Consider the following 20,477-nt stretch of genomic DNA (forward strand, 5'->3'; position numbering starts at 1 on the left):
TCTGTGCCAAGAAGCAGACTCATTGCCTAACGCCCCCTGAAATGGGCTCAATGGAGCTGGGAAGGGCGCATGTCCAGAATTGAGCAGCATCAGACTCGAAGTGCAGATCACTACCCCAAGGACCAGTCTTGATCAGGTTTCGAGCACCTAATTCAAGAGGGGTAGAAAACCTGATCTGCGCAGCGAGGTGGAAAACTTGCTCGACCCGGTCTAGGCATCACTCGTTTGCTAAAAACAATGTGGCAAGGGGGGAGTTGAGGCGCAGTCCTTCGAGTGCCCCCAGAACAGGGGGGGGATGGAAGTTGGGGTGACAGCCCCCGAAAATGCTGCCGGCAAGATAATGCTGTTGGTCGGCCTACCGATCGACATGCCGGAAGTCATGTTTAACGAGGCGATGGAGGAAAACGAACAGCAGAGACATTGATTTGGCTGACTGATGATAATAAGATCCTTTTGTCTGAGGTCTGTTGGATGAGGTTCCTATCGAAGGATCGTGAAAGTCACCGTGAGGCATGTCGATTCGGTAAACGGGACGAGGTCTGATATGTCGCCGTGATCCCGAATTGCATCGCCTGTTGTCTCAACTGACAATTTTGCGCGGTCGCCAAACGGGCGAACAGTGGTTCCATGTGCCATATTTCAGACCTTGAGTCCATCTCACGATTTGGGATCAAGGGCCAGCCAGACCAACTACAGTCCCCTCCCCCCGATCTGCAACTCCCCAAATTCCCAATACCATCTGTCCACATTACATCCACATCCAATCCATCATGAGATTCCTTTGCCTCCACGGCATGGGCACCAACTCGGACGTCTACGAGGCCCAGCTCGCGCCCATCATCGCCCAGCTCGACCCGGGCCACGAGTTCGTCTTCGTCGACGGCCTCGTCGACTGCGAGCCCGCCGACAAGGTCGACGCCATCTTCCCGGGCCCCTTCTCCTGCTACTACGACAAGCCCGTGCTCTCGCAGCTGCAGGACGTCTACGACGTCATCTACGAGGTCCTCCGCGAAGAGGGGCCCTTTGACGGCGTCTTCGGCTTCTCCCAGGGCGGCGCCCTCGCCGCCTCCCTCATCCTGCACCACCAGGCGACGAACCCCTACGGCCCAGACCTCTTCAAGCTCGCCGTCTTCACCTGCGCCAGCCTGCCCTTTGACCCGGAGTCGCACCTGCGCGCCGACAAGTACCACGCCACCGTCTGCCCCGAGACGGGCGCCGTCCGCGTTCGCGACTGGGCGGCCGACGAGCGCGTCGAGGCACTCCAGATCAACGGGTTCCTCAGAGACGCCGAGCCCGGAGACGTCGTCCTCCGGCGCTTCCATCCGGCGCGGGAGACGGCGAGGATCGCGGTGCCCACGGTGCACATCATGGGCGCGCGGGACCCCTTCTGCCCGCAGAGCCGGCTGCTGGCCGAGCTCTGCGCCGGGCCCGCGGAGATCGTGGCGCACCAGCAGGGACACCAGCTCCCGCGCGACTGGGGTTTCGCGAGAAAGGCGGCCTCGTCCATCGAGAACTGTATCCATAGGGCGCTATCAAGGTGTTAGGGGGTTGGGTACATTTGCTGGGTGTTGAGTGTGTCTTGTTTGTCTGTCTGTTCTGTCTGTTCACCATTCTGTATTTATCACTTGCACTAGAGAATGAATGAATTCAAATGCTATTGAGCATTCAACACCTCGAAACCGTGCTGCTCGTTGTTTGTTGGCGGGAACTTTGCTCTGCCACCTTAGAAAAAGACCAGGGGCCCTGCGGCCGGCGGCTAACTGCAGAACCAGCAGCTTACGGCAGGGATTCCGACGCATGTTTGGGTGAAATTAGTTGTTTTTAGAGGCTTCAGCCACACTCTGGGCACTCTGAGAAGAACGAACATCCTCGTCCAAGCTACGGTTGGGGACTCAATCGAGTAAATCGCGACGATGCTATCAGCGGGAGAGCGGTTCAACGTTTGCAGCATCAATTCAACTCAAACAACAAAGCAAGTTGTGAGATAATGTAAAAGGTACAATACTGGGCTATGATGCTGGGCTAGGCTATAATTCTAGACACTACCTTATCTCGTGACATACTCTAAGCAACGTTTCAAAAGAAGGTGGTGAATGGGAAGTAGGTTACGAAGCTGATCCTCCATTCCTCGCCCGCCAGTTCTCAAGAAACTCCCTCAGTGTGCGCCGCATCGCATCCATCAGCTCGATCGTCTGCGACTCGCGGAACCCCACATGGATCTTGTTCAGAATGGGGCGGAGCTCTGAGAGGTGAAACTCCATGATGGTGGCGTCCGTCTGGAGCTGCAACCGGTACTGCGTGCCGAGCTCCGGGGTGCGATCCCGCTCCGCCCCCGAGGGCTCAAAGGGCCCCATCCTGAGGTGATACGTCTCGACCACGGTCGATATGACGGAGCCGGCGAGGAGAAAGCAGGGGGAGGTCAGGTTGCTCCTGTTGTTGAGGAGATGGTTGAGCTGGGGGCCTCTGAGGATGTCGCACAGGGACGACACCAGCGGGAACACCTCCTCCAGGGAGCCCATCAACGCGGGGAGGTCCGGGGTGGCCTTGCATTTGTCGTAGTAGGTGTGCAGTCCGAAGAGTACGCTGGCCAGCTGCGGGTACGCCTCGATGAGGGCGTCGTTGCCGTCATCCGGGGTCGATTCTCGGCTGCCGACGACCCCCAGCTGCTTCTCCTGTGCTAGGCCGACACCGTGCATGCCGTTCATCGCGGCGACGCCGAACTCTGCATCGGGCTGGAATGACAAGTTACCCGAGCTCGAGGTGTCGCTCGAGTCCTCGAAGAAGAGGTTTATGGGCGCCATCTGTCCGGCAGGGTCATGAATGGCGGTTAGTGGCACCGGGCTGTGGCTGGAATACGGCGGTGGTGCTGCTGTCGGCCACGAGATGTCGAATGTGGAGTCGTCTGGTCTTTTGTTTCCGGCCCGTCAGCGATCGTTTGTTGAGGGACAACGGCTCCCTTTGGGGGGGGGGGGGGGGGAGAAGGAAGTTTCATACATGAAGGAATCCGACTGAAAGGGGAATGAACACAGGCTCGTCTCCAGGGTCGAGAGGTAGTCGCTCATCCCCAACGGCTCAGCGATGCCGTTGCCGACAACAGGTTGGCCCATTAGTTCGGTCCCGACACCGTCGATTTGCTGCAACCGGCCCCGCTCCGGCGACGCCGGCGCGGCTTTCGGGATGCCGGACGCCGAGTCCGCCGACGATTGCCGTCTTTTGCGCGGGGATGCGTCCTGCACGGACGCGGAGCGCTTGCCCGATTGCTGCTTCTGCGCCGGCGATTTCTCGGGCGCCGTTGCGCGAGGCCTCCCCATCTCGCTTCTCCTGAGACGGCGGTCAGCGTCAACATTGATTCTTTCCAACACACGGCAAGGCGAAAAGGAGATGACAGGCTTCTTCGGGGGGGGTTTCAATTTTTTTTTTCATGTGTGCAGTGATGTTTCGAGATCTCCGTCTCGCAGAGAGGGAGGGGAGGTGCAGGTACAAACTAACGGTGAATATTTGCAAATCTGACCCTTCCGGCGGCAGTTGGCGCAGGCGCCGGCACCCTCTGAGGGGCACTTGGTCTTGAGCTTGTGACAAGCGTCGCACGCGTTTCTGAGGACGGTCTCCATTGTGTTCGAGGGCCCCAAACCGTGTGGTTTACTGTTAGGTCTGTAGGTCTAGATCCCGCACTAAGAGGTAGCCGAGATCCCATCAAGGCCATGGCCAAGGGTCACGGCCCATGATATTATACATACCCCCGGCCGACAAAAAATTGAAAAGCCCAAGCAGTAGTAGCCAGGAACCAGGGCAAGGCGCACAGGCAGCCGGTAAACGAAAAAAAAATGCCCGCGATCCTTCGTGATGCAGGTTTGGGGGTGGCTTCAAGGAAAATGCACTGCCAGACCCGCGAGACAGAGGCAAGGGAACGCGGGGGCCCAGCGAGGTGCGGGTTTTGCTTCCTTTGGAATATTTCTGTTGCCTGGAAATCGCTTTTCCAACGATACCAGAAAGCGGTCGAGGAGGGAGATCCCACGTGGAGTGCCGTTGCAATCTGACCTTGGATCTTGTCTTACCAAACAGTACCAACCAGTCCCCTCTGGTCCTTGGCATGCACCTCCCTCAAATCCTCGGGGCGCAGGCGGCCCGGTTCCTTGCAACTCACCCGCAGCTCGAGTGCAACCCTACTGTTCCTTTTGGCCCTCGACAAGCGTTTCTGCAATCGTCATGGTCCCGTCCCTCTAGCGGCCCCCATGAGCATGAACCCTCCCCCACTCCGGAATCCCATGAGAAACGCTCCGAGACGGGATCTTACGGCCCTAGGGGGAAATGATCGATGAAACACGGGGCGAAGCTGTCTCAAGCAATGTCTCTCCCTCCTCCGATTCGATAATAGATGTCAGCTCGGCTAGAAAGTAGCCGTGATAGGGCAGGAGGTCACACGTCGAGATCCAACTGAACTAACGGGGACTTTGCCCAACCTTGCCGGGAGGTTAGTTGGAAGGGGGCGGGGGGGAGGGGTCTTTGGGACTTGTGTTGGTTGTTACATCGCAGGAAACAAAAATAGAGGAAGCCAGGCAGCCGGTTGGCGTGCCCTGTACAACCTGCATAAATTACGATATTGGGTCTCTTTGATGCCGATCAGAGGATGTTCAGTTGGAAGCGTGCCCGTTCACTGAACAAAGCATGAGAAATCGCAAACCCGAGCTGCGGTTCTAGGCGCAAAAGTCGTAGCCCCCCCGGAGTAAAGGCGGCTTGCCGTCGCGTCTAAACTTGTTCCATAGGCGAGATTCATCAGCGTTCTTGATTTTAACCCTGCTGAGGTCGCCCACTACTTGATGGCTTCGACGCTCCTGGCCTCCTGACAACTTATAAAAGGAGTTCCCCACGACCAATTGACGATGAAAATAACTGAAAGTCATTATTCCCATCGACGATGGACTAATTGACCAAAGAACACAATCTTCATAGAGCCGAAAAGACACCGGATCACACTTGGGTTCACAAGGGATTTCAACCGTAGAAAGTAAGACTCACCGGCGAGTTGACATGTTTCTATCTTGGAGTAATGAAAGCTTGTTCATTGTTGGGCCTAGAAAAGACGACTCTAAATCAGGGATATTGTCTAATTGATCTTCTCGCTTGCTCCTCCAAACTCCTACCTATGCGGATCTATCCTCCACGTCGCTCTTCGCATCTGTCTCACCATTTATCAGGAAACGCGATCCGTTGCATATCAGTGATCGAGAAATGCCTCAAATCCTGGATCTGAACGTGGAATGGCACTCGTTCATCTCGAAGCTTTGCGGAGTCGATTCCGAGTCGTCCTCCTTGGCGTTTTTCTTAAACACGAATCCCGGGTGGGAAATCATTAGACAGAAGACGGCGGAGATCACCATGCTGTGATCCAGTCAGCTCTTGTCCCTCCCGAAAAGAAGGAAGTGACGCGACAAAGACACATGACTTACACTCCCTCCAACCCGATGAAGATGGGCTCGTCGCGGATCAGCTCGCCCCTGTACCCGTTGCGCAGCTCCACCAGGCGGTACGAGCAGCGCACCAGGATGAGGACGATGGCCAGCGCCATGAACCCGAAGAACAGCTTGGCCCTCGTGCCGAAACGCTCCGTCGAGCCCGCCCGGAAGTACCGGATGAGGTAGTCTGCGAAGAAGGCGCAGAACGCAACCATCACCACCACCTGCAGGCTGAGGCCGACGAGAGCCATGTCGACGCCAATCTGGCTGCTACCGGCCGACGCGGTGGACAGGGCGCCGCCGACTGCCTGGAAGATAAGGCAGACAACGTCGCAGGGAATGAAGATCCAGTAGAAGAGGTTCGGCTGGAAGCGGGACAAAGAGGGCGAGAAGTACTTGATCCTACGATGAGAGTTGTGAGTTTTCAATGCCTACGTATGAACACTGGGGGTTTGAAGACGCACGCTGCAGCAAGCGTCACATAGATGGCCGCGGAGTAATAGACCGGACCGCTGGTGATACAGACTGGCCGATGACACGTCAGTGAACGAACGTTGCGCGCGTCTCTTGTCTAAGCGGGAGAGGAGTGCGCTCACTGATCTGGACCATGAAAGCCGCGAAGTTGAACGGGTTGTAGTACATGACGATCCGACCCGCGTAGCCCAGCACGGCGTTGGCGGCCCCGAAGACCATGCAGATCATAAAAAACCACGTCTTCCACCGGAACCCAAGGTAGACGTGGATGGCGGCGGATATCAGGTACAGGGCGAGGAACGTGATGTTCGCGGCCAGGTCTGGCCGGTAGCCGTAGACGCTCATCTCGACCGGGCATATGTCGAGCGTGCAGTTCGCGCCCGGCCCGAAGACCTTGACGTTCGGGGGCACGCCGGGGGGAAGACCGGTTGACATGTCGGCGATTGCTGGCGCGAGATGCGGTGCTGGTGTGTTGGTGGCTGGTCGATGGTAGTAGATTGAAGAATTTGATAGATCAAGTGATAAAAGATTAAGTCTCAAGTCACGCACTCCCACGGGACGAGTGATTCTTTTTAAAGTGATGACAGAGATGTGCTCCCATCATATCGCATTCTCTCCAGGCTGACTATTTTGCTACTCGACACCAACAGTATTGCAGGGAATGTGAACCCCAGCAGCATCGCCTCGCGGCCAGGCGTTGATCACAGCCACATTCAGCCCGGCTGCTGCGAATAAACACAACGAGACAAGTCGCCGTTGTTGGTGAGATGGCCAGCGCTGATTGGGCCACGCCTATGCCAAGCTGCGCTGACCATATGTTAGGCGACGGGGGGGGGGGGGGGTTGTAAGCGGGTGCGAGTGCGAGAAACACAGTCGGGGGGTGGAGTTCAACCAACAAGGAACAGAACAAGCAAACATCGAAGGCGGCACAATCTTCTCCGAGGGCCAACCCGCACTCGGGTTCTGAGAGTGATCTGTTGCACGTCCGCGGCGACTATCACTGTGGCCCGGCGACTCCATCGTCCGCCGTACGCGTAAACCAACTCTCGCATGTCAGTAAAAGTCCCAACGGCGCGGGAGTTAGTCATGACCTGGCATGATAGATGGAAACCCATTGATTGTACCAAGTATCAGGTGGGACCGGGACGGTGACATTTCTGCGATATGTAGAGAACGCTTTCTGATACATTGGCAGGAAACCTGTGCGTTCCCAGACACTGGCAATTATTCTACAAAAAGTCCTGCCATAGTTGAAGAGGAGAACAAAAACAGACAACATTTTCTCTCATACAAACTTTCTTTTTTATGGACCAAATCCTAGAAGACAGCGTCGCCGTCTGGAGCAGAGAGCTAGACAACCGCTTAGGCACAGGCGACGATTTCCATCTCGAAGACTTCTACGTCGAACCCGTCTCCGACTCCCGCTATGGATCGCAGGTGGAGATCCTCTCTTCGTTCACGGAGCTGCACGACGGCTCCGTCCGGAAGCAGGACCCCGAAAAGAGAGAGATTCAACTGGCTACTCTGGATCTCCAGTATGGGTGGCGTCTTTGGCTCAACATTGGATGGTATGTGGCCGTGAATGATCGTGATCAGTATGCGTCTCCGTGTGTGCGTTTATCTAACCTGCTCCTGCAACAGTCTGGCCTTTGGGCTTTTCTTGTCCAGCCTCGAGACAACAATAATAGCTACGTCTTTAGTGTCCATAGCGTCGGATCTGGGGAGCTTCAACAAATCGAATTGGGTGGTCACGTCGTATCTTTTAACATATACAGGTTTGCCCTAAGAGTTCTCCCCTGCTGATGGACTCATAGTCTTTCTGACTGACCAACAATAGGGTTTCTGATCATCTTCGCCAGGATCAGTGACTTGTTCGGCCGCAAGGGCACAGTTCTCGTCTCTTTAACAGTATTCACCCTCTTCTCCTTGGCCTGTGGCGTGTCCCAGACCATGGAACAGCTGTGAGTCAACCCGCTTACGAGTCTATGGGCAGCAGTCCCACTTGACATACTTTTACTGAATCTCCAGGATCGTTTTCCGAGCATTCCAGGGCATGGGGGGCGCTGGGCTATACAGCATGGCCGTATCCGTCATCACCGAAATCACGCCTCTGAAGTACATCGGCATATCATCTGGGTTGATGGGCTCAATCTTCGCCATGTCGAGCCTGCTGGGCCCCAATCTTGGTGGCGCCATCACGCAGCATAGCACTTGGCGTTGGGTCTTCTATCTCAAGTAGGACGTTCATGGTATCTCACTCTGAGCCTTTGATTTTGCTGACGAGCATGAAGCCTTCCGCCCGGTTTCGTCGGAATCGTAATGGTTGTCTTTTTCTTTCCCCGAAACGCGCGCCCTCTTCAGGTAACACGAACTACGTTCGCTTCAATGGACTACTTGGGAATGTTGCTCTACTTGACAGCGTCCATCATGATTGTGTTCGCTCTCGAGGAAGGCGGCATCTTTTACCCATGGGACGGGCCCGTTGTCATCACCAGTTTTGTCATCAGCGGTATTGGGTTTGTTAGCTTCCTCGGGTGGGAATGGATCCTCTCAAAGAAGCCTTGGGTGAAGAACTCGACCTTGCCCCTCTTCCCGATGCACCTGGTCAGACAGCGCATCATCAGCTTCTCTTTCCTGTTCGTTTCCCCCCTCACTATCCACAGTTTCCATCATCCCCATCGGTCCTCAAAACTAACCACACAGAACGGCACTCTTGGCGGGCTTCCCGTTTCTCGTCACCATCGTCTTTCTCCCCCAGCGGTTCCAGCTCATCAACAGCCTCTCGCCAGTCGAGGCCGGCGTCCGCATGCTGCCGCTTCTTCTGGTCTCGGCTACGGGAGCTGCGTTGGGCGGCATTTTCTCCAAGAAGTACAACGTCAGCTGCCATGTTTTGTCCGCCTCTCTGGGCCTCCAAGTGCTTGGGCTGGGCCTGATGACGACCCTGCCCACGGCCTCGCGAGAACTGCCCCCAGCTCAGTATGCGTTTCAAGTTCTTTTGGGTCTCGGGTTCGGTCTTTCGCTGAGCTGTCTTGTCATTGTGGCACAGATGGAGGTTAGGAACGACGATGACGTGGGTAAGTCGAAACATTAAACAGCCAGAGAGATAATCGATCTCCAATTAAACTAATGGGAAAGCAAGGCATAACTATCAGCGCAATCACTCAGATCAGAGTGCTTGGTGGCGTCATTGGAGTGGCGGCAGCTCAGGCCATTTTAAACGCCGAGATAAACAGCTCCCTAGGCGGTGTGCTGCCACCCGAGAAGCTCAAGGCTTTGCAGCAATCGGCGACGGCCATTTCTTCCTTCACACCAGAAGAGGCCGCCATAACCATTGAGAGCTACGGACGTGGGTTTCAGTTGCAGTACAAGATCATGATAGGACTCTCCGCGGCAGCGTTGTTGGCTAGCCTTGGCTGCCTGCAGAAGAAAGCAGAAAGCTTTGAAGAGGTTGTGAACAGGAGGATCAGGGGACAAGGTGTTGCATTAGAATAGAATGGATTACGACATAAGTCAGAGCACCCACTTCCTGGCCCCCCCCACTTCCTGGCCACCCAAAAATCCCTCATTTCCCCTCAACACCATGACTGCCCTCCAGCTTCTAACTATCACAACATTTACAACCCTCATCCAAATCACTTCATTTTTTGCATACGCCTTCCTTTATACCTTATGGTCCGATATTCCGAAGATGAGCTCAATCAAGCGCTGGAGGCCATCAGCAACGGTCTTAGCCTAAGGAAGGCATCATTGCAGTATGGTGTACCAAGGTCAACACTTCAGCTTCGATTGCAGGGCAGCCAGGCAAGGAGCATTGCCTTTTCTGACCTTCAGAGGCTTTCCCCTAGTCAGGAGGCTAAGCTGGCTGAATGGGTGCGGATTCAGCATGCTCTTGGGCTCCCTCCTTCACATCAACAAGTCAAGGAGTTCGCTAGACAAATCCTCCATGCAATGGGGGATACCCAGCCTGTTGGAAGGGGCTGGATCCAGGCCTTTATAAGGAGGAATCCATCAGTCAAGGTCTAGAGAAGTCGCTCTATTGATTCTAGACGTGTTAATGGGGCATCTACTGAGGTCATCAGGGACTGGTTCAAGCATCTCGCCATACCAGAGATCATCAGCATTAAACCAGCCAACAGATACAATATGGATGAGACTAGTATCCTTGAGGGCCAGGGCTCTAATGGGCTGGTGCTGGGGATGTCTGAGACGAAGTCTGTTCGCAAGAAACAGCCTGGATCAAGGGCATAGGTATCCATCATCGAATGCATCTCTGCCCTGGGCCATGTTCTGAATCCCCTCGTTATATATAAGGGCAAGGCAGTCCAGCAACAGTGGTTTCCTCTGGACCTTAGCCCTTATGAAGGATGGCAATTTACTGCAACAGAGAATGGATGGACTTCAGATGCCACTGCAGTTGAATGGCTGCAGAAGGTCTTCATCCCTCAGACCCTTCCTCAGGGCAAGGAGGTTAGGCTGCTGATCATGGATGGACATGGGAGTCACACAACGACTGACTTTATGTGGTTATGCTATATAAACAACATCCATCTACTATTCTTACCGCCACACACCTCCCATGTCCTCCAGCCACTTGATCAGTCAGTCTTCAGCCCTGTCAAGTCAGCCTATAGAAAGGAGCTTGGGTACCTTAGTCAGTGGAATGACTCTACTATTGTAGGCAAGAGGAACTTTATAGGCTGTTATCAGAAGGCTCGTACTGCAGGTATGACAATGCAGAACATCAGAAGTGGTTGGAAATGGACAGGGTTATGGCCTGTCTCTATGGCGAAGCCTCTGATGAGCTCCCTCCTACTCCCAACAACACCAAAGCCATCAGCATCGTCAGATCAGGTCAGCAAAGGGCATTCTGGAGGCAAGGAAGGCAGGGAAGCTGAAGGATGGGCATCTGCGTCGTCTGCAGTAGTGTGGTCGACGCCAAGGAAGATGAAGGATCTGGCTGGCCAACTGAAGCTATTCACAGAGCTGGATAATGACGCCAGTACTCAACGCCTCCTTTTTATGAAGGTGAAAAAAGGCTTCAGCGAGCAGTCCTATAGCCTGGCTACTGCCCAGCACAAGCTGGAGCTTCTGCAGGCCCAAATCAACAATACTGCAGTGAGGAAAAGAAGGACAGTCCAGATCGATCCAAACACCAAGTTCGCCAACATCAAGGACATCCAGCGGGCGCAAATTGAGGCTGGTGATAAAGAGGATGATGCAGCTGAATCCAGCGCCTCTGATAACCCTAGTGAAGCTGGAAGCTGTATTGTAGTGGCATCTAGACGAAGTCAATAATTAATTGAACATACTGGTGCTGGTGGGAATACCCTCATTTTGGGGTGGCCAGGAAGTGGGGGGGGCCAGGAAGTGGGTGCTCTGACTTACCCTTCTTTGTATGCTTAGGGGAATCATTTTATTAGCACCTAAAGTTTCCTCTCAATTGCGAACAAAGTTTTGCGAAAGCCTCTGAGATTCAGTTCGTTACTTATAATTGAACTTGGACAGATAAACCTAAAACAGGGGGTTTGACCACATCCTGGTTTCATTCACTCAGAAATACATGGCTGGAGTTAGGGTATGATGACACATAGTTAAAGAGGTTAGACACGGGAGACTGGGCTCTCAAAATGGACGACAGTAAGCTGAATAGAGCAGATGTTTATTTCAGTCCCATGTTTTTCAGTCCCATGTCTTATGAGACTACCATATATCCTTGAACCAGTTCAAAACATTCGATTTCGCTTGGCGGAAAATCGACTGTTAAGCGTTGCACAATTGAACGACATAGAGTCAGGGCGAACTTCAACTGACTCAATGGACTCGAAAAGTTCAGTTTTCGCCAGCACATGGAAGGAAGCAAAGACGACTGTATTTGAAGGCATTGCAACGATAGCGTAAACGACAGAAGAAAAACAACGATCTACGGCAAACGAAAAGGAACAGGAAAGCCAACTTGAAACGACACAAAAAATCAAATACTAGACCACCTGGAGTTCGCACCTCCACGTCGTGAGAAGCCTGCTCAAGACTCTTTGAACAGGAACATCAGATGATCTGCCCGGTAACGCTCCAGTGGACGTTGTTGTTTCCGTCGATCCACAGGCGTGAACCCCCAACTTCATCGTTACGGCTCCCGTCCCGGATCTTGACATCGATGCTGTAGTCTTCACCCCACTGTCCGTTGATATGCGAGATGACGTCCTCGTTAACGGAATTCTGGATGTCGTACATTGGGCCCTCCACGGGACGGGGAACGAAGATCCTGACTCGCGGGCTGGAAAGGTCTGTGGCCTCGTACAGTCTGTTCAGCTGTGCCTGCCAGTCGACAGCGGAAATGTGGGCAAGGAACTTGTCGTTGTCGTCGTCTTGGGCTTCCTGGTTGAAAACCACCACGGCGATGCAACTCGCAAGACCATCGGTTTCTACATTATCCCAACATTGATTAGTTGTGTCAAAGGAACGCGTAGGGAACAGACAGTGGACGCCCTCAAGTCGTGGGGAAAGAAAAGTGGCTGCTTACTGAGTGTCTCTCCGCGACGGGCTGAACCATGCGTGCTCATGTCGACCACCTCACCAGCTGGCCAATTCACAAAGTCTGCAGGGGGTGCGGCTCTCTTCCCAACGGGCTCATCACGAGCCGCAACATAGGCCGCAAGAGCCGAGTTCCTCTCAGTCCTAGACCCCGAGGGTGTTAGCCGTCTCCAATCACACCACAGAAGCAACGACAATACTCACCGGGGAACATGAACGGGCCCTGCCAGAGACTGGACCGCCAGAAGGCCCAGAAGGAAAATGGACTTGACAAAATGCATTGTGAAGATAGATGATGGTTTGGGAATGTCGGTAGACGTCGTGGTTGTACCGCTGGTTGGCTAAGTTGCAATCGTGTGCAGGGCTGGTTTTCTTTTCCTTCTTTGATGAAATCGCAAGGCCGGGACTGGTTGTTTTGACTGTTCTTTGTGATGTGGTTGGTCTATCAAAAGAATCGAGTGATATCAAGGAAGACAGAAGGCGTTTTATATGGTACTATGACCATGAGTCTGCCATGGAAGTTGATCATCTTGGTATTGGAAATGAAGGCATATTGCAAAAAGTCACCGATGGCGCCATTGCTGTACCAGCTGTACCAGTGTAGCCGGGATGAAGGCATTGTCACCTGCATGCATGTACTTCCATCGGCAAGCAACCACTGTGTATTGCTCCGTTAACCCCCCACGCAAGTTCGACAATTTCCAAGCAGTTGACATGCAACGACTGGGAAGGGGAAAGACTCGCGATGCCGACGCAGGCCAAAAGTCGCCGTTCGCGTTGTCACCGACGAGGAGGAAAACGGCAACGAAAGACTAGGCAATCGCCGCATGCTGCGCCAATCCCGCCGATGTAAACGCCGATGTAAGGCAACCACATTTTGCATCCCGGCGCAGAAGACGTGGTTGTCATACGTCAGTCAGTGTTTCCCCTTGTCCCCCGCACGAAGGCAGCAGGCAAACATAGCACATATATTAGACGGCGTGCGGCTGTGTAAATGCACCCACACATACCCTGTATGTCTCCAACCTCCCTTCCATCCCCTCTTATTACGCTCGTTGACCACCGGCCCCTGGTTTAGTCTGCTCTGCTGCCAGAAATGACGACGTACAGTCTCAAAGAAGACAGGCCGTTCCGCGAGAACGACAAGTACGGCTTGGAAGTACCGGAGATTGCAGATTTTTATTGCCCAGACCACCCGTTGATGCAGCAGCTATGCGACGCCTGTGCCCGCGGCCAGCTTGACGAGTTTAAGAGACTAGTTGAGGAGTGGAAGGCGAAGGGCGCAGCGGCCACGCCCCCTCCCGGCCCAGAACACTACCCGTTAGGTACCCTGGAGCCTATACTCTTCTTCGCAGTCCGACAACACCAGCATCAGATCGTGGCCTACCTGCTCGACGAGGGCCTGAAGCGCAGTGAGCTGGTGATGGTCCACGTGCACGAATTTCGGTGCCGCCCGCCCATGTTGCAGGTCATGCTCGATCGCGGCTGGGATATCAACTTCACAAACAGTCCGGCCGACCCGCCACGTCTAGCGTTCGTCTTGTTCCCTTGTTCCGCCTCCCCGAAGAGCTGATTGACAGACAAGCTCTCTTGTTTTCAAAACGGGTCACTGGGGCCATCGGCTAACCCGCTGCCTCAGATTTGTGCTAGACGACAAGGAACTTGTCGAGTGGTATCTGGCTCATGGCGCCGATCCCAACGCTGAGGCCAAGTACGGCTGGACTCCCTGGCTGCGCGCCATAGTGCGGGCGCCGCTCGATGTGATCAAGATAATGCACGCGGCAGGCGGCCGGATGGATCTGGCTGTGCCATTCGTGTGTTTCGGCCGCAACTATCGCTCCGACAAGTCCCCGGAGCGTCTGGACGTGCTGCGGTACCTGCTCGACAACGGCGCGGACATCAACGCTCGCTTATTCGCGCATAACCACTATAACCGGGGTGCCTACTTCGACCCGGGCCCCGCCCTCAACCTGGCTCTGGGGGGCGGTCAGGACGATATCGCGAAGGAGCTGCTTGACCGTGGCGCCCGCACCGACATTCCGGCGGGAGAGATGATGGGACACGTCACGGCTCTGGAAAGGGCGAGGGAGAAAGACGTTTCGCCGCACCTTTTGGCCAAAGTTGAGGAGTGTAGACGGCGGGAAGTCGCAGAGGCGGCGAAAGGGACACCAACGGAAGATGCAGACTGAGAGGTTCCGGAGCTCGTTTCGCAAGTCCTAATCCAGTGGAAAGAACACATTGCTGGGTATTGCTGGGTCTATAGGGCCAGCGGTTCATATCGTACTGAACTGGATGTCTCGAAACTGTGACAAGCCCCAGATACAATTATATTAGCAACAGCCATCAGTAGCGTAAGCGGCAGGCTGTGACGAAGCTTGTTGCACAGCTTCTAAGAAGCGCGTTCTGAATATTGATAGAATCAATTCTGCTGAGTTAAGGTGAGAATGGAAAAGATTCTTAGCCCTGACTTGGAGATTTGACGATGCGAAATCTCTATCTACATCGCAGATGTCATCGGTGAGCTCAGCTATAGAGTGAGTATGTCAAAACAATAGCCAGATATACCAGGCTGACAAAAGATTGAAAAGACGGTAGAGAGCTGACGAGACAATTGCAAGTAATTTGGTTTGTTTGTCTCTCAGCTAGTTACTTGAGACTATGTTCATTTTCACGCCTCTGGATTTTACAAGGGGATATCTTTCCCAGCACGCTTCTCATCATTGAGCAATTCAGGGAATATCTGCCTCAGAAAAACAAGAGCTGCATCAGGCCCGGCAGTTGAAATTGCTAAAATAATGTGCTACTTTGTGGCAAGTGAAGCAAGTGAAAACCCATTTACGCAGGTTTTTTTATGCCCCTTTCCTTCACCTCACTTGACTCCGTTCTCAGAAACTCAACCTGCCTATTTCAAGTGCCACTTAATTCGTTCTACTTTTATTCTCTCTCACCGTAAGCGCCCCCCTTCGTTTCATTCTTCATCTCGTCTAGGCAACAGAGTCACCGTTGTCGCCGGACATTCTCAAGCAAATCGAACACCATGGCGACTTTACTGGAATCCCTGGCAGCGCCTTACTTCCATTCCACCCACCCGTTCCTCAGGCTGGAAAAGCTCGAGGTCGGCGCACTCTACATCATGATATCGATCCCCCTCCCCATCTTCATGGGCCGCAAGAAGCACGTCTACGAGGCCGTCATGTCCACCGACCCGGACTTCCCCTTCGACACCTACGAGGGCATGGTCTCGGACGGCCTCTCCTCGGAGGAGTTCTACTGGGACCTGTACTGGCACACCTCCAGCACCCCAAGCAACAAGGACACCCCCGAAGACGAGGGCGGCGGCGTCCTCTACCGCCTCCGCAAGGAGCCGGCTTGCCCGCAGACCGTCATCTACGACCGCCTCCACGTCGTGCGTCCGCGCTCGCACGTCCGGCTCGTCGGTCTCGTTCGCGTCGCCAGCGTGCCCGCCGTCTTCGTCCCGCACATGACGGAGTACCTCGACTGGTTGACGTGCGCGTCGGCACGCGCCGCCCACCGCAGCTTCCTCTGGGCCACCATGGCGACTTACCGCGTGCGCCGCCACCTGCTCAAGGGCGACGGCGTCAGCGACCACAGCTTTCACCAGTTCGACATCTCGCGCTTCACGACCGAGCTGCTCTCGTTCGCGTACACCGAGGCGCACAACACCATGGCCCAGGGCGGCGACGGCGCGGCGAGGCCGGCGATCGCGTCCTAGTTGGGCGTCACGCTGAGGTTCGTCAGCAGCGACGAGGCGGCCGAGACGAGATGCAGGCGAGACGAGCTTCTGCGACTCCAGCGCAAGCAGTTCGGTTACGTCAAGGCCACATGGTTTTAATTGATGAAGTTGGATAAGTCAACATACCCACTTTCGGACACCCCCCACATGCGGACACCCAAAAATGCCTCATTTCCCCCTTATCACCACCACCCTCCTCCAACTTCAACCTATTACAACATTATCCTACCTTATCTAAATAGGCTTAATTTTTTAGCATACCTTCTTTTAGGTATTATAACCTAATATACTAAAGATTAGCTTTAACAGGCTCTTAAGGCTATTAGTTGTAGCTAGGCTATTAAGAGTGTATCTTATAAGTATAAGATCCCTTAAATAACAATATATTAACGCATAACTAGTGCTTAGTTAAGGGTTATTGCCTTTATAGATCTCTAGAGGCTTTCCCCTAACTAGGAGGCTAAGCTAGCTAAATAGGTGCAAATCTAGCATGCCTTTAGCCTTGCTCTAACTTATTAGCAGGTAAAGGTATTTGCAGAAAGGATCCTTTATGCTATAGGGGATATAGAGCCTATAGGCAAAGGATGGATTTAAGCCTTCCTTAAGAGAAACCTATCTATTAAGGTCTAGAGAAGTCGCCCTATTAACTCTAGATGTATTAATAGAGTATCTACTAAGGTTATTAGGGAATAGTTTAAACTCCTTACTATACTAGAGGTCTAAGGCATTAAACTAGCTAATAGATATAATATAGATAATGGAATGGGCTACGTGCGCGAAAGCAGCACCCACTAAAACAACCTACCCTACTGAAACAGTCCAGCAGCGCGCAGCGCTGCCAGGCCGTCAGTAGGGCCAGGAGCAAAAGTGAGTCCTACTCCCACGCACTCAGATCGTCAAAAGTCGTATAGCAATAGATAGAGGCTTCAATTCTCAGATCTAATTCACTTAGAGCAAGCAAAACGGATCACAATTAATTGAGTAAAGTCCTCCAGAAAGTGTAGGCAAAGTGTTACGGTTGGCTTTCTGTGGTAGTGTCTATTAGCAGAAGCTGAGGCAACGAAGCTAGGGAACAGTGCTGTAAGTTGTACTAAAAGGATTAGGTCTTTAGAGGATATAGTAATTAGTTGTATACTTAACAAGAGGTTGTAACGTTAGTTACTAGTAAAGGGTACTAAAAGTATCTAAGGGGATAATTATAAAGTTAATTACTAAAAAGCTATAGAAGGTAGTCTATCTATATAAAATAAATATCTTTATATCCTTAAGTGTTATTACTAGATTACTTCTTGCTATTAGTAATCCTTAGTGTTAGATTAGTTTAGTAGCTTACTAATCTTTAGTGTAGGATTATATTAGATTACTAGTAATCTAAACTAATCTATTATGTAACCTTCTTTAGTTCTTTTGTTCTATTATTTAGCTTGCGCTGTATGCCTGCATACATAAGTATCCTTCTGCCCTGCTGTTTGCGCTAGGGGTTGTTTTAGGCTGCATTAGTTACTAACTAAATTTAGGTTGTAACATTAGGTCTCCTCTCTAAAGGTCTAAGTCCTGCAGACTGCTATAAGTAGGTTGTCTCTCCTAGGTTAAGGAGGCGTTAATTATGCTTCCTTAATAATGCTAATACTATATCTAGTTATATAGTTAAATAAAAGGTAGATTCTAAAATATCTTAGAAAACACGCAAGCGTTATTTTCTTACTAAAGCAGTTAAGTGCTATAAAGTTAATATTATACCTTATACTTATTATTTTAAGTTTAATAAAGTCTATAAAATAGCTAAAGAGTTGTTATAATACAGTAAGTGCATTTATACTAATTGCAGCTAGTGTAATAAGAATAATATTACAAACGCCTATAAGTCTTTTTTTCTTAATTTTATTATCTTTAGCTAACTTTTATAGTAAGTTGTTATATATTAGAGTAGTATAAGATTAAAAAAGAGGAACATAAGGTAGAGGAGGAAATAGAGGTTCTTTAGGTGTAGTTATCTACTGCCTTAAGTTATTTATTTTGCTTACAAAAGCAAAAGCAATTTCTAAAGGATTATAGGTCTAAGTTAATTTATTAGGGTCTTTAATCTTTAGATAAGCTAGAGGCTTAAGATTAAGAGGTAGCAGAGGCTAAGGCTAGGGTTAAGCAGGATCTTATCTCCTAAGGTGCTAGTAAGGTGTTTAACTAGAGTTCTTTAGGCGTAGGGTTAGATTTTGTAGAGCTAGGTCCTTTAAGTCCTTCTTATAGTACTGCTAAAAGGCTTGCTAGGAATATTAGAGGTTTTTAACTAGTTTTTATAAGTTGTCTTTATATCTATAGTCTTTCTATTTAATAAGATATTTATTATAACTATCTTTATTCCTATAGTTAATAATTTATTTAACTTTATATTTTAGTTTATTAGGTTCTATAATAATGCAGTCTTTAGTATGTAATCTATATAGTGCTAGTTTAAAAAGTGTAATATAAAAGACTAAGTAGATCTTTATTGTATTAAGTAGCTTAAGTTTGTAGTTAACTATTAAAACCTTTTAGATAATTTTAAAAGGTTTAAGTTTTTTATAGTCTAACTTATTGCTAGGTTGCTTAGTTTTAATATTTTGTTGTATAAGGTAGGCGCTATCTCCTTCTTCTAAGGATAGTCCTTTAATCCTTAAAGTATTAGCATACTTTCTTATTTATTTTTTAATAAATTTTAAATCTTAGGAGACGTTTATCTAAATCTTGTGTATTTTGTTAATTTTAGCTACAGCCTTTAGGGCTTATAGTCCTTTATATAGTTCTCTATATGCTATAGGTTTAAATCTATAGTTTAAGTAAAATAGGGAGTAGAGAGTGCTTTCTCTAACTGCACTATTATAGGTAAACTAGGCTGTAAGTAATAGTAGTACTTAGTTATCTTAGTTGTAGTTAATATAGCATTATAAATACTATTTTAGTATTTAGTTAATTTATTTAGTCTAGCTATTAGTCTGTAAGTAGAAAGAGGTAGATAGTTTGTAGTCTACACTAAGTTGCAAAATTAGGGATTTCTAAAACTTTAAAGTAAACAGCTTATCTTTATTTAATACAATTTTATTAAGTAGTCTGTATGTAACGGGCTGGGCCCGTATGAGGCCTTGCTGGATATCGCGGCCACGGGCGACCCCGGGTCAGGCCCACCACGGAATCCACGATGCCGACAATCCGATGGCCAGTGCGGCATGGGCCGCATGGCCCTGATCAGGCCGCTGCGAGGCGGAGATTTGTTGTTCTTCCCTTCTAATCCTCATCTGAGGATACTCGTAGTAGTCGCCATAGCCTGTTGCAAATACACACGCCTTGGACCGTTACATTATCCTCAGATCCCAAACACCAGGATCCTCTATACTAGACGGTCGGTTCGTCTAGTGAGGACGGCCAGAGTCTGCGCGATTAAGGACGTCGGAGCCTTTCTCTAGAAGTAGCGGTCTGGCGGAGGCTGGAGGACAGAGCCTCGTAGCTTAGTTGAAAAAGGGACCGTCAACCAAAATAGCTACAGAACCCGTGGACCCGATCAGAGTAGGACTGATCAGGAGTACCCCGTCCAGTCTCAACAGAACCACGTTGTGGTTGCGGGACAAAGGATAGACCGGAAGAGCCCCAGAGAACACAGTGTGTTGCGGGAGCTATCGACATGGAGGGCAATATGAATGCCGAACCATCTGAGAATCCACAGCAGCTGGTGCAGCTGATCAGTCAGCTGGCTGCCCAGCTACAGGAGATGCGAACCACCCAAGCGGCCGAACGAGAGGCCCACGGAGAGCAGATTCGACTGCTGCAGCAAGCCCTAGCCGCACCTAGGCACCCGACAACGACCCCAAACGAGACCCCTACAACGACTGCAACCTCCACCCCCCCTGATCAGGCTCAACCGATAACCGCGCTCCGAAGAAAACACCAGATACCCGACCCTCCGAAGTTCGATGGTACCCGTAAAAACTTCCGACGTTGGTTCTTGGAGATGAAAGGAAAGATCCGCCTAGATAGGAGAGCCTTTGACTGTGACGCTGATATATTTGGATATATATACGCCAGGCTGGATGGTACAGCTCAAGCAATGGCGTCAGCGTACTACGCTCAGGGTGGAGCAAACGGAGAAGAGTCGCCCGACCAGTTCATGAGCTACCTGGAAAGTTGCTATGGAGACCCAAACGCCAAGGCCAGGGCACTCAGCCGACTACGAACGCTCCGCCAGAAAGAGTACGAGAGCTTTGCTGTTTTCCTCCCTAAGTTCGAGAAGGAACTGG

The 20,477-nt window shown here is 51.2% G+C and overlaps 7 protein-coding genes across 7 annotated transcripts; 4 read left to right on the plus strand and 3 right to left on the minus strand.

The window, feature by feature from the left end:
- Positions 1 to 770: 770 nt before the first annotated feature.
- Positions 771 to 1,544, plus strand: CDEST_09738 (Putative serine hydrolase FSH, alpha/Beta hydrolase; the record flags this gene model as incomplete). Its single annotated transcript, XM_062925897.1, has 1 exon — positions 771 to 1,544. One exon carries the CDS (start codon positions 771 to 773, stop codon positions 1,542 to 1,544), a length of 774 nt encoding a protein of 257 aa, XP_062781948.1.
- A 561-nt stretch (positions 1,545 to 2,105) lies between these two features.
- On the minus strand, positions 2,106 to 3,611 carry CDEST_09739 (Putative zn(2)Cys(6) fungal-type DNA-binding domain-containing protein; the record flags this gene model as incomplete). Its single annotated transcript, XM_062925898.1, has 3 exons — positions 2,106 to 2,907; positions 2,995 to 3,321; positions 3,490 to 3,611. 3 exons carry the CDS (start codon positions 3,609 to 3,611, stop codon positions 2,106 to 2,108), a joined length of 1,251 nt encoding a protein of 416 aa, XP_062781949.1.
- Positions 3,612 to 5,234: 1,623 nt separating this feature from the next.
- Positions 5,235 to 6,362, minus strand: CDEST_09740 (Putative RTA-like protein; the record flags this gene model as incomplete). The annotated part of the gene is made up of 4 exons (XM_062925899.1): positions 5,235 to 5,379; positions 5,448 to 5,855; positions 5,918 to 5,978; positions 6,050 to 6,362. The coding sequence occupies 4 exons, from the start codon at positions 6,360 to 6,362 to the stop codon at positions 5,235 to 5,237; spliced, it is 927 nt and encodes a 308-aa protein (XP_062781950.1).
- Positions 6,363 to 7,232: 870 nt separating this feature from the next.
- Positions 7,233 to 8,166, plus strand: CDEST_09741 (Putative major facilitator superfamily, MFS transporter superfamily; the record flags this gene model as incomplete). Its single annotated transcript, XM_062925900.1, has 4 exons — positions 7,233 to 7,495; positions 7,569 to 7,702; positions 7,765 to 7,888; positions 7,956 to 8,166. 4 exons carry the CDS (start codon positions 7,233 to 7,235, stop codon positions 8,164 to 8,166), a joined length of 732 nt encoding a protein of 243 aa, XP_062781951.1.
- Positions 8,167 to 11,972: 3,806 nt separating this feature from the next.
- On the minus strand, positions 11,973 to 12,917 carry CDEST_09742 (uncharacterized protein; the record flags this gene model as incomplete). Its single annotated transcript, XM_062925901.1, has 3 exons — positions 12,663 to 12,917; positions 12,448 to 12,602; positions 11,973 to 12,349 (listed from the first exon to the last, which is right to left on the minus strand). Exons 1-3 carry the CDS (start codon positions 12,737 to 12,739, stop codon positions 11,973 to 11,975), a joined length of 609 nt encoding a protein of 202 aa, XP_062781952.1. The 5' UTR covers positions 12,740 to 12,917.
- Positions 12,918 to 13,475: 558 nt separating this feature from the next.
- Positions 13,476 to 14,924, plus strand: CDEST_09743 (Putative ankyrin repeat-containing domain superfamily). Its single transcript, XM_062925902.1, has 2 exons — positions 13,476 to 13,991; positions 14,098 to 14,924. The coding sequence occupies exons 1-2, from the start codon at positions 13,555 to 13,557 to the stop codon at positions 14,645 to 14,647; spliced, it is 987 nt and encodes a 328-aa protein (XP_062781953.1). The 5' UTR covers positions 13,476 to 13,554; the 3' UTR covers positions 14,648 to 14,924.
- Positions 14,925 to 15,495: 571 nt separating this feature from the next.
- On the plus strand, positions 15,496 to 16,191 carry CDEST_09744 (uncharacterized protein; the record flags this gene model as incomplete). Its single annotated transcript, XM_062925903.1, has 1 exon — positions 15,496 to 16,191. The coding sequence occupies one exon, from the start codon at positions 15,496 to 15,498 to the stop codon at positions 16,189 to 16,191; it is 696 nt and encodes a 231-aa protein (XP_062781954.1).
- Positions 16,192 to 20,477: the final 4,286 nt, after the last annotated feature.

Source organism: Colletotrichum destructivum, chromosome 6 (genome assembly GCF_034447905.1).
Source record: "Colletotrichum destructivum chromosome 6, complete sequence".
Taxonomy (NCBI): Eukaryota; Fungi; Ascomycota; class Sordariomycetes; order Glomerellales; family Glomerellaceae; genus Colletotrichum; species Colletotrichum destructivum.